Source organism: Orbicella franksi, chromosome 8 (genome assembly GCF_964199315.1).
Source record: "Orbicella franksi chromosome 8, jaOrbFran1.1, whole genome shotgun sequence".
Classification (NCBI taxonomy): Eukaryota; Metazoa; Cnidaria; class Anthozoa; order Scleractinia; family Merulinidae; genus Orbicella; species Orbicella franksi.
This window is the reverse complement of record NC_138152.1, coordinates 17543274-17556308: the sequence shown is the minus strand read 5'-3', so window position 1 is coordinate 17556308 and position 13035 is coordinate 17543274. Positions and strand designations below refer to the sequence as shown.

At 40.3% G+C, this 13035-nt stretch overlaps 1 protein-coding gene and 2 non-coding genes across 3 annotated transcripts in view; all 3 read left to right on the top strand.

Annotated features, from left to right (window-relative positions):
• Positions 1 to 6269, top strand: part of LOC145495178 (rho GTPase-activating protein 18-like) — a 48237-nt gene extending 41968 nt beyond the window's left edge. Inside the window, exon 18 of the mRNA XM_081474757.1 lies at positions 5057 to 6269. Coding sequence (XP_081330883.1) covers positions 5057 to 5160 — 104 coding nt within the window. The 3' untranslated portion in view covers positions 5161 to 6269. The remainder of the gene's footprint in view (positions 1 to 5056) is intronic.
• Positions 6270 to 11104: 4835 nt separating this feature from the next.
• Positions 11105 to 11186, top strand: Trnas-uga (transfer RNA serine (anticodon UGA)). Its single transcript has one exon. It is a non-coding gene; the product is annotated as a tRNA-Ser (tRNA).
• Positions 11187 to 11666: 480 nt separating this feature from the next.
• On the top strand, positions 11667 to 11739 carry Trnas-gga (transfer RNA serine (anticodon GGA)). The gene has a single exon. It is a non-coding gene; the product is annotated as a tRNA-Ser (tRNA).
• The last annotated feature ends 1296 nt before the right edge of the window (positions 11740 to 13035 follow it).

Sequence of the window (13035 nt, the reverse complement as noted above, 5' to 3'; positions counted from 1 at the left end):
CCTTCGCTTCGTAACCTCACGTGTTGTGCACAATGCCGGATGAACAGCTTCTCGTCCATGCTACTTAAACAGCTCCTGACTCCTTCAATTGAACCAAGCGTGTGCAGAAAGTCCAGTGACCCATATTCGGCGCCCTTTCTGATATGACTGAACTGTTTTTGTGGTTTGTTGCTTTAAGTCGTTTACGAGCTTATTTCTGCGCACGCCTCCTTTCTTTTTCCTTGTCTGGTTTTTATACATGGTTTTCTCTTTCCCCACTATCTTTTAGTATTTGACGTTTTTTGTGTGAAGTTGGAGAACTGTATCATATAATGCGTGTTCCGCTTCACAAAAGTTGGGATTGTGTAGTGCTCTCCCCCAGCTCTCTTCAAGTTTGCATGCTAGTGTTCTTTACTATTTACTATTTACTATTTTTACTATTCAGCGATGTTTATGACTGATATGCGTGCTTTGCCTCGCAAATGTTGGGTTTGTGCAGTGCTGATCCCTCGGCTCCCTTCAAGTTCTTGGTTTGTAATATTCGATGATATTTATGTTAAGTGTACGTTGCTTTGCAAACATCGTTATTGGCTCCCTTTAAGTTTCCACGCTTGTATTGTACTTTATACTATTCAGTTATGTTCTTGTTACATGCGTAACAATGCGTTGTTTCACAAACGTCGGGTTTGTGCAGTTCTATTCCCTCGGCTCATTTAGTTGCAGGCTCATTCTTGTTTTGTAATATTCAGCAACGTTTTTTGTTTTGCATGCTTTGCCTTACAAACATCGGGTTTGTCCAGTGCTATTCCTTTGGTTCCCTTTAGTTCTCACGCTTGCTCTTGGTTTTAATTTCAGCAACGTTTTTATTTTTTTGTGCGTGCTTTGCTTCAGAAACCTCGGGTTTGTGCAGCTGCTATTCACTTGCTCCCTTTAATTTGCATGCTTGTATCCTTCTTGTTTTCGTTGTGCGTGCTTTGCCTCGCTAATCGCGACAATCCCTTTCACACACGCTGAATAAGCATTCAGCGAGTGTGAAAGGGATTGAAACAGGATGGAGCAATGCTCCGCGTCCAGAAGTTGAACGTTTAGTATAGGCTTAAGACGAGAAACATTGCCAATACTCAAAAGCAAAGCCCCAAACTTAAAACTAAAAAATCCTAGCTACCGAAAACGTAAGATGGAGGGCTTAAGGAAACAGCGACTGTGAAATGGGTTAGGCTGTGAAAACAGAATATGACGCCATTGGGGTTTTGGCAAAAGTAGCATGCCTATCAGACAGGGCTAGAGTGAAGGTTACCTCGGCTCTAAAACTGTGCAAAGTTTTATCCTTCTTAAGTCTTTGCCGAGGTAATTGACAAAGGAGGGCGTGAATGAAATATCCAAAAGCTGCCAGCCCTTGAGTGTGAAAACAGGGTAAACTACCGGGGATAAAGGCATATGCTAAAGGAGAAAAAAAGGACGCGGAAGATACGCGAGGAAACCCACTCAAGGGATGGCAGCCTGAGCGTCAGTGATCTGGCTAGGGCTTTAGACAGGTTTTCAACCTACCATGGGAGGAGTGAAAACGATGCAACAGCACGTGCATATTAACATAATTCCAAGTTGATTGTACACGTTACAAGGACATAGGTGTGGGAACTAATAGCAAACCAAAGGGAATACATTGCTAAATAGTACAAACCAAGAAAACAAGCGGTCAAAAATACGGGAGCCACAGGTAAATACTGCACAAACCCGGCATAAGTATGGTATTCGCGACAGTTTCACGCTCGCGGAATAAGAGATCGAGAAATGCCACCGCGCTGGAGTGAGCTGGAAGTTTAGAAGGAAAGTAAAGGAAAGGAAAGGAAAAGAAGGGGGAAAGGGAAAATGGGAAGGCCGGCAGCTTTTGGAGGCAAGCTAGAAAGAGAGATATGTTGCGGCTGCCAACAGCCAAAGGATCCTTAGGCGAACTGAACTTGAATGAGATGCGGAGCTCTTATTTGTACTTGCTTAGTAAAGGACTGACGCGAATAGTACGCAATAGATTAGGAGCAAGATACAATTCACGAAGGTTGAGGCTTGTCCTTGCGGTAGAACTAAACGTCTAAAACGCATGCGTTTCAACATCTTTAGCGCCATACACTCCGTTCTCGTCCCCAGAGCCGTGCGGTTTTCTATGTTGTGAGATACCACTCTAATTCCGACCGAGGACAGCAGTTTTAATTCGGGTAGCATCTCTTCTTCCTTTTTAGAGCAAAGAACGCTGTTGTTACTGTGTATTTTGGAATTACCCAAAGCTCGGCTCAAGAAATGTGGTCTGCTGTTTTCAAACTACACCAGTGTGTTTGCCAGGGTTCAAATTAAGAGTGGAAATGTATTCTTACCGGCTTCTTTATTTCTTCTTTTAATATGCATTTTTCAAAAAAAAAAATTATTTTAAAATCTCGAAACACATGCGAGAATTAGTCGAATTCTATTGGAGCGATGATCGATTAAACTTGTTCAATAGTTCATATTTATTGCATAAAACGTACAACAGTTTTTAAAGACATGTTTCGGCATGCTTATGCCATCTTCAGTTTAATAGAGTGACTAATGATACGTGACACAAGTTATATACTACAAAATATGAATAAATTATTTACAATATGCATTACAAAACAGTGGAAACGGAAATTACAGAGTTAAAAAGGTGTTGAAGTGATGTAACTGTTTGTTAAGGTCAGGTTTGTTCTTACTAATATAAAAGGCTTCTTTAAGTTTAAGATCAATAGAGCTATTCGCTGAGTCTAAGATGCGGAAACAAGAAGGTGTGTACATGCCCCTGCATGAAGAAAATTGAGAAAGATGTTTAAAAATATGCGAGTTTTTATCGCTTACTGTATGTTCTTTAATCCTGGTAGAAAAATGGCGACTGGTTTCACCAATATAACAGGAATTACATCCCGCACAAGTAAATTGATAAACTACCATGGATTTTAGAGCATCAGGAGTACGATCTTTAAAACTGAACATATTCTTGATTTTGAAAGAAGTAAAAACTAATTTGATATTAAGATCCGTTTCACAAAAACGTTTAAGTAATTGCCGTAGTTTGAGTTCCGTTATTCTAGAGTACTGGCCGATAAAAGGAAGCTTAAAATAGCGTATATTGTTTTCATCATTAACGTTGCGGCTTTTTTGATCAGAAGGCTTGTTAAGATACCGCTTGAAGGTTTTTTCAATGATGTGTGAAGGAAACGAGTTACGTTTTAGAGTGTCCGAAAGCTTGATCAAATCGTTTTCAAAACCGGAAGAAGTGTTGTTGATTTTATAAGTTCGGTCAATGAGAGTACGGACAAGGCCAATTTTATAGCGAAATGGAGTGAAACTAAAAAAATTTGTTAAGAGACCAGTGTAGGTTTTTTTATGAAAAACTGAAAAAACGCAGTCATGCGAAGAGCTGTCAATCAGAACATCCAAAAAGGAAAGTTTACCGTCGTTCTGTTTCTCGAAAGTAAATTTGATGTCCGGTTTTAAAGATCGTACTCCTGATGCTCTAAAATCCATGGTAGTTTATCAATTTACTTGTGCGGGATGTAATTCCTGTTATATTGGTGAAACCAGTCGCCATTTTTCTACCAGGATTAAAGAACATACAGTAAGCGATAAAAACTCGCATATTTTTAAACATCTTTCTCAATTTTCTTCATGCAGGGGCATGTACACACCTTCTTGTTTTCGCATCTTAGACTCAGCGAATAGCTCTATTGATCTTAAACTTAAAGAAGCCTTTTATATTAGTAAGAACAAACCTGACCTTAACAAACAGTTACATCACTTCAACACCTTTTTAACTCTGTAATTTCCGTTTCCACTGTTTTGTAATGCATATTGTAAATAATTTATTCATATTTTGTAGTATATAACTTGTGTCACGTATCATTAGTCACTCTATTAAACTGAAGATGGCATAAGCATGCCGAAACATGTCTTTAAAAACTGTTGTACGTTTTATGCAATATTTATCATTATTGCTAGTATTACGACCTTATAGTTCATATTTAGTTACTATAAAGCCTTTTCGGTCGGCAAGCACACAAACGACACGACGTGTTTGGCAGGAAATATTACTTGATAACAAGCCGGTGGGCGAACAAGATAGGAACGTTTATTGAGCTAGGTCGTGTACACCTAACATCCTAGCAGTGGGATGTTTGAAATCGAACAAAATGCATTTTAGTGGGCCTCATTTGTGTGAATTCCACCTCTTGACACTATCACTGCTCTTGACATGTTAACACGCTCAGAATCAGTGGGGATATCTGGCAATGGATAAAGTATAACCTCGCAAATCGATCCTGGTTTTAGAGATCGATCACAAAATGAGTTAAGTCCAAGACTGAATTCTGCCGCAAAAATTTGCTAGCAAATTGCGATAGCTTAAGCTATATACCATATACTGTCGACTCCCGGTAACTCGAACCTTCAGGGGAAATAGAGAAAGGTTCGAGTTATCGGAAGTTCGAGTTATCGAGGGTAAAATTATATAGAAAATGGCCTGAACGGAAATGAAAATTACCTCAAGTTAGCGGGAGGTTCGAGTTAGCGAGGGTTCGAGTTATCGGGAGTCAACTGTACCACCGACGGTCCATCGACAAACTATCGACAGTCCACGGATATACCACCAACATAATGCCGACAGTTCACTGATATACCACCGACAAACAACCGACATACAACCGACAGTCCACCGATATACCACCGACAGTTCATCGACGTACAATCGACAGTCCACCGACAGTTCACCGACATACAACCGACAGTCCACCGATATACCACCGACAGTTCACCGACGTACAATCGACAGTCCGCCGACAGTTCACCGACATACAACCGACAGTCCACCGATATACCACCGACATTTTACCGATATACCACCGACAGTCCACCGATATACCACTGACAGTTCACCGACATGCCGCCGACAGTTTACCGATAAGTCGCCGATATGTTTTTGTGAAGAATTTTGTTCACATCTTTTTGAACATTTTGTCCCAATCGGAACGCCATAGCTTACAGCAACAAATATGTAATGACTGCTCGTGTTTTTCAGGTGAACGATGTCTTGATCATGACACCAATATGATGGCATTGCGTAAAGTTAATCCGCACGCGGACTGGATTGTCAAACCACAGACTCAATATCTACACTTCTAATAACTGGTCACAACAAACTCTGTGCCTGGACTATTGTATATTTTTCCCTTATGATTTGTGCAGAGAAATTACGATATAGTTGTTACGAAATGAAAACTATACTCATGTATATTTACGATGCAACAATTGCATTTTGAAATGTTGCTGGTTCAATATTGTGCTAAGAAATAGTGTTTTCATTGTTTGAAAATACTCTGGTCAGTAGAGTGTATAATAGGTTGCAAATGCACATTAGATGTTACATAATTTGACGTAACTGTACCCGTCAAATACAAGTTGACAATCTCGACTCAAACAGGCTCCCGCCTACCATGAAGAAAAGAATTTGGCGAGCAAAGCGAGCAGGGCAAGGTCCTGCTCCTTTTGCTTGCTGAATTCTTTTTTTTCGTGCTCGTCGGTTCCCTTCGCTAACCAGATTTTTTTTCCCACCCTCGTCGATCGCCCTTGCCGGGCGCCGCAGGCTAGTCCTCGATGCTTTCGAGAACTGAATTTACGATCTCAAGTGCCCACGGAAAAGAAAATAGTTGACATCTTTACAGAAGCTAGTTTGGAGACACTCCAAGAATTTTTCAAGGAAACGATTCCCTTGTAATTTCTCAGTTTACACACTCGCCTTAAGGCTCGTGTGTGCATTTGTGACATTCCACGTACGGTATACCACGAGGACGTGCTGCATTGTAATTTTATACCATGCTACGGAAAATATAGTGGCCAACACAATCAGTGGGACATACGCGCCTCAAACCCCGTTCAACTGAGTTTCTGAAATTTGTCAAGAAGTCGAGCTTATTCCCTCTCCGTCTGTTTTTTTATTCTCTCAGTTCTTTGTTTCTTTGTTTCCTTGAGTCGAAACACAAACAACTCGACTCGATACTCGAAGTTTTCTAGTTTCGAGGATCGATTTTAGTTGTGCGGCTTTCGAGTGACTGTCAACTGTTTACATTCGACCGGTACTGAAAGTAGTCTTTGTTTGATGGGCATGCTATTGCTACTAACTTATAATGACAAGTTGGAGTGGAGTTGAATAATTTCTAATTGAAAATGGTTATTGTTGCTAGTGTAAAATTTATGGTGTAATGGAAAGTTATTTAAAGAAATAAGATTAAAAATGAATGCAATAACAACATTGATTTAATATATAGGATTTCATGCAAATATTGCTCATGCACCATAGAAAGGTTTTTCAAGTCTTCAATAAATTATTTGTTATAAGAGCAAACATTAGTTCCGCTTCAGAGTTTCCATTCCTGTGTCATAATCAAGCTTCGAGAACCTCCAATAATCCTTCTGCACCTGGAAAGTGTTCTCGCGCCAAATAAGTTCGTCTTTTTTGAGGAACAAAGTTAGTTTGAACTGATTAGTAAATTAGTATATTTTAACACTTGGGCCTATAGAGTGATCTTTGGTAACGTCGTCGTTCGCATTTTGCCTCGTAAGTATACAACTTTGAGTGGAGTAAGGCATCATATTAGATAAGAATTGACTCCAGACTGTTAATGAGCTTGTAAAAATTACTGCATGACGAAAGTGTTAGCTCTTTGGGTGTAATATTGAAGGAGATACTGGCTTTCAAAAAGTGCAAAATGTCAGGTTGGCAAAAGCGCTAGTGAGGCCATATATTCTCTGTTAAATTTTGAGCTTTTAGACCGACGAGGCAGAAAAAGTATTTAACACATCGTTCTCAGATTCTTAGGGGCAGTTAATCGGGCTACGACCTCTAAATTTTGAGAACGAATATTTTTGTAGCTAAGATCAGAAACTGAATCGATTATGCTTATTAAGTAAATATTATAAACAAAGATTCCCTTACTTGGCAGAACAAAGGCGCGAGCGAATTGAGCCCCATGCCTTAGGAAATTTGTTAAGGTGGCCGAACTCAGTAACTGCACACGCTCAGTGCACGCAAAGGATTACAAAAAAGTAACATGGCGCAGATACAGCGATCATTTCAGTTGTTCCATGCTCACGCTATCTGTGCTTTTTTTTTTCCATAAATGAAACAGTTTATTTAATGGGTTTAGTCTTACTAGTAAGGCATGTTAAAAAACCGTAACGAACCCAGCAACTCTGAGATTTGTCTTTGTTAGTAAAAGAACTAAAGTTTTAGGAAAGCCCGAGTCATAAAATACAAGCCGCCGTTCGCCGTTGTATTTGGTCGATAAATAGGGGGTCATGGTCCCAGGCATTCCAAGCGTAGAGCGTGGGAGCCGGGAATGAGAATGGGACGGCTTGCCTTTTCGGTAGTCACTTGAAGCGATAGTCGAGAAGGCCCTTCTTTCCTCTGTGACATGTGGTCACCAATCGTAACGATCGTCGAATTCAGTTGTCGGCAGAAAGAACGTAAAGTTTACTTTTTCAATTCCAACAAAGCAGGAAAAAAAGAGATCTCCATATGTGGACACCGGGAGAGGAAGCCCGGATACTTGTTTCAGGATGCATTCAGTTAATCACTACACCATCGAAGGTCCAGCTGAAAAGAGCCAAATTTTGTAACTATAGATACTGCAAGTCTAAGTAGGTGTAATGCAGTGTCACCCAAACCACATCGTGCATTGACCGTTCGTTGCGTACATTCGTTGATTCAAAGGGAAGCGTTCGAAGGGTCGAGATTGATTATTTTGAGGTAGTTCTTCTCCTAAGACAGCGACGAAAACACGCCATTTTGTTCGTGACGAATTTTTAACGTCCAGGCTAGCCTGCGTAGCAAGCGTTTCCGTGGGGCTGGGGAGCAAAGAAAGACCGAGGAACGGGATTTTCGATGTTTTGCCCGCGCGAAAAATGGGGCGAGAGCCAAAAAAAAGAACGAGGGAGGTGGGGGAGAGGCTTTGAAGGTTTGAAAATGTAAGGTGGCTCTGAACCCTATGTACAGAATTTTTTTAAACTTTGCCAAAATTTGCGTCTTGTGCTTATTAAAATTTGATAATGAAAAAAATTTCACCGTACTGTTTAAGCCCCTAAAGCTCTAAGTAAGGGTGTTTCTAGCAGGTCATGCTGTTGCCATGGTAGCCTTTTGTGTCACGAAAATGATAATGTGTTCACCAATGATTGGGCAGTGTTTTGATACCATTATTGTAGCACGACCCATCAAAATCAAAAGTCAAAGTGCTGGAATTCCCTAGTAACAGAACCCGCCATAGATTTCCGACGAAACTTGGTATGCTGTTGTTACAGGACAAGGAGATATTAAAAACGTAGTAAAAAGAGGGAGTCACCGTTCTTGTTTTCACGTCACAATGCTGACAAATACGGTTATTTAGGTGACTTGGTAATCTCCATGCGCAGCGAATAAGTTCGATCATTTTTCAATGCAGGGTGTTATCGCAGCGTGTTATATTGACTTTCTTTGATTGTTTATTCATGTACGCCCCAGAAAAAATGCCTTTAAGGTTACTTCCCACCTTCGCAGGTACCCCTCGGGAAAAAAATCGTACGCGCGCCAGTTTCAATAAAACCCCAACAAACTATATATCATAAGAAAGCTTAATAAATGTACTTTACGAAAAAAATACAATTTCAGCAAAGTTTTCTTTTAGGAAGTGTCAGGAGGCGGTAAGGCGTGAAACGACCGAGGCTTCTATTGAATTTATTGGGTATCGGATTCCGCAGTACGAGTAAAATGGCTACACAGTCTTATTCACAAGGCATCAATCAACGAAAGTGTGTCGGGCTTTTTCGATATTCTGATTGGTTGTCTAGATATCCACTTCTAAAGTTGGAGTAGCTAAAAATATGCGAGACGTGTTGCGTAAATGGACGCCACGGGAAAATGTGTTAAATATCAAAATTTCCCGACACACTTTGGTTTGCCATTATCTCTGGAATGTTCTGGCAAAATTTCACGAAAATCCGACAAATCTGCATACCCTATAAATTCGCTCAAAGTGGATGTATTCCTCCAAAAATCAAATGCGAGATTTTAGCTTGTAAAGGTTCGTAAACAACTCGCGCCACGCCCGGAGATTATCACGCCTAATAAAACCGCAAGCCAATGGAACAACAGGACCTCCTAGTGCCTATGACAATAGATCAAGATTTCCCGGGAAAAGCATCGCATTGCAACATGGTTTTTTTATCTCGCTCAGTGGAGTTCAATTCAGGGCGGCGACGTAATATAATGGGCAAAGACGCCAAAGGCAAAGGCAAAGGCAAAACCCGCGCCAAAAAGGTTAAAGGGGGAAAATGTGCCGCTGAAAAACAAGACGTTAAGGAATCGACGGACAGCTTAAGAAATACCCTTATTGCTGAAATGAGTTCCCCTGGGTAGGTTTCATTTTCTTCATCACTTCCGCCAGATTCCGACGAAAAATCTTGTTCGCAGCCTGCACTGACGTTAACTTTGATTTTTAAGCTACTTGCTCCAAGGATATTCGAACGCTCCGGATCTTCAGCAGACGCCGAAGACTGTCGAAGGCGTTTGGCCAAACCAAGGGCCTTTGTCGCTTTCAGCAAGGTTTTTCTTTTTTCTTTCCTTGACAATATGGAGCTTTTTCTTTCTTCTTTGTGCCGGTTTTTTCGTTTTCTTTACCCAAGGCCTTTTTTCTGCTTTTGATTTTTCCATAGGAGTTAGCGTAAAGAGCTTCCACGTGGGAATTTTTGTCAAGTGCGTGATGTAAATAAAAATATGCAAATGACATGAAATACGAGCGATGAGCGTTTGCCGCGAAAATTTCCCCAGGGTTCTCGCCCGTTGACAAGATTGTGACACCTTCCTAGTTTATTAACTTTATTTTAAAATACGTTTTTTCTAATTAACTCGGCCGCTTTTTGAGATTTTTAATGTTTCTTTTGGAAACACTAGATAAAATGACGAACTTAAATTTTGTCAAATAAAAGAAAAAACGATTTTTTTGGCCTCTGAAGGTGGGAAGTAACCTTAAATACCCTGCATTTTTTTATCCATTAAGTGAGACATAATTTGGACATGCGGTATTGGGCCCGTTATGTCTCCCTCTGTAGTATTTATTTTATTTGCCAAAAAAGTAGCCGTAGATTTCTGCTAATTTTTTTTCTCAGATATTGAGGATATTGTTCTCATTGAAATTATGAAATAAAAAGTGGGGGTCACCGTGCTCGCTTAAGAGCAAAGGAGCATTTATTTCACTATCGAGCTTGGTTTGAGGGAAATCTCTTACGTTTTGTCCGCGCATGCGCTCATGTGCGCGCGCTAATGACGCGAAAATCGTGCGCAGTAGGGATGCGCAGTGCAATGCTAAGGAATCACCTTAACCTCTGTATTGTCAACATTCGAGATACGTGTGACGTCTTGCAGGGATGTTTATCTTGCTCTCTGGCAATAAAAAGCTTTGGAACCGTTGCAAATCAAAGCGTTGGAATTACGTCTCACAATTCTTGCTGTAATGTATGCGTTTCGGTTCCCGCCTTCAATAATTGTGTGCGCCTCGTTTTGACGTGTATCTCCGGGACCGCCATTTTGAATGTTGTAGTTTTTGTAGTAATGTAATTTTTGTGGGATTATACCACATTATTGCATAATCACACATAGACATAGGTCGTGTTTAAGGTTTGAGAATTTATGAAACCTGAGAATCTCTCTCCCGATGAGAGTTAATAGTTAATGATGATAGTGAAAACTCGAGACGTAATCGGATCGTGTCATTTACAAAGCGGCAGACAAGATGATATTTGAAATGTAAACCACCTTTGCTTCTAGTCAAATCCCGTCTAAACGGCTCAAACAGACCCAGGAACACAGGTAAATGACAGTGCATTTATTTTACATAAATGTAAATGATTATGTTATTGCTGATACAGTGTTCGGGTCTCCTGTGCTTTGGGTGAGCGAGAAGATTTTTATGAACGCAAATCGAATGGGAGCTTTAAAATTGCCTACAGGCCAAAATTTAAGCTTGTTCTTTTGTTTTGAAAGCGGTGATGCGGTGAATAAAATTCAAACTTGCAGTGTTGCGGTGATCTCAAACCCTTCGGTTTGGGAGGCAGCGTGGCCGAGTGATTAGGGTGCCGGACTTGAAATCCGGAGGTCGCGGGTTCAAGTCCCGCTCTGACCACTAAGCTGGAGTTGTTTCTCGGTAGACCCTAGTTCAACTCCGCGGTCATGCTTGTAAATAGCCAACTGGTCTGCCTCCCGCCAGTTGGGATTTTTAAGCCTATTATGTTTAATGATGTGAAGTATATATGAAGTAATTCATATTTGAACTGCGGTTGTAGATGAAAGTGAAGAATGATCATCGCAGTAAATTTTCCAATTTAAGCAATTGGAAAGAAGAAGCCTGAAAAAATGAGAGCTTCAACGGGATTCGAACCCGTGACCTCCGCGATACCGGTGCGATGCTCTACCAACTGAGCTATGAAGCCACATATAGCTTCTTCTTTCCAATTGCTTAAATTGGAAAATTTACTGCGATGATCATTCTTCACTTTCATCTGCAACCGCAGTTCAAATATGAATTATTTCATATATACTTCACATCATTTCACTCCTCACGGGAAGATATGAACTCAATTAATTGACCTCGCTCCCAATATGTGGCTTCATAGCTCAGTTGGTAGAGCATCGCACCGGAATCGCGGAGGTCACGGGTTCGAATTCCGTTGAAGCCCTGATTTTTTCAGGCTTCTTCTTTCCAATTGGAAAATTTACTGCGATGATCATTCTTCACTTTCACCTATTATGTTTAGTTAATATATTTGTTTCTTTCAGTTTAAGTGGCATGCCTGTGAACTAGCTAGGTGTAGCTAAGCGCATTGACCACTATAAACAACAACATTTGAACATTGTTTTTTTTGGAGTGCGATGTTTGTGTTTTTCACGCTACGGTGTTCGGTGAGAAATTACCGTAATGAATGATTGAGAACTGAAAATGGTAGTTAGCGTTACAGTGATCTATACGGCACTCATCTGAAAGTCATTGAGAAGCAAATCCAGAAAATCAGTCAATCTGGATGTCCCCGGTATTAATGAAAAACCGCAAATTATTTTCCTCTAGGTATTGACATTCCTCTTGGCCAAGGAAATGGATACTTCCAACAATAAGCTATGCAGCAAAGGAGTAAAGAAGATCACGTTCGACTTTATTTGGAATCACAAACGATCCAGAATAAAAAAGAATACCCTTATCAAGCAAAAAACAGCTGGTGGCTTGGACATGAAGGACTTTTCTCTCTTCGACAAAGCGCTTTAGTTAAACTGGGTAAAACGGGTTATGTTCTAACTCGGATGCTCCATGGCAGCACATGACAAAATCGCTCCTAGCCAACGTTGGCGGTACGGAACTGTTTAAATGTAATTATGATTATAATCTCCTTGACCTAGACAACCATCTTCCTGCTTTCCTACAAACAAATCATTTTTTCTTTACTGGCAGGACATCGCAACGGCCACACCTAAAAATAAAAATGAGGTTCTCCCACAGCCAATCTGGAATAAAAGATTTGTACTTGTTAATAAGAAGGGATAAAACAAATCTGGGACATTTTTTATTCCTGTGAAGGCCATCTCCTTCCGTTTAATTCCTTTTGCAATAAATTCAATGTAACATGTAACTTTTTACAGTATTATAGCATTCTTTCTTCTATTCCTCAAAACTGGATAAAACTGTTGCAAGAAGGTTCCAAAGACCCAGTTACGCTTCCCACCTCAATTTGTTCACTGACATGCAAGACAGTATAAACTATGCTGCTTAACCTTGAAGATCTACCTCCACCCACTCGTGAGAAAAAGCTTTTAGCGTCTGGCGTCGAGAAAAATGACAACTTAAATCTTCCTCCTACCATTCAAAATCACAAAAGAAATTAAATTGACGATGCTCCAATATAAAATTATTCACCGAATTTTACCAACGAATAGCTTGTTACACAAAATGAAAATATTGCCTCGCCCTCCTGCCCCTTTTGTCC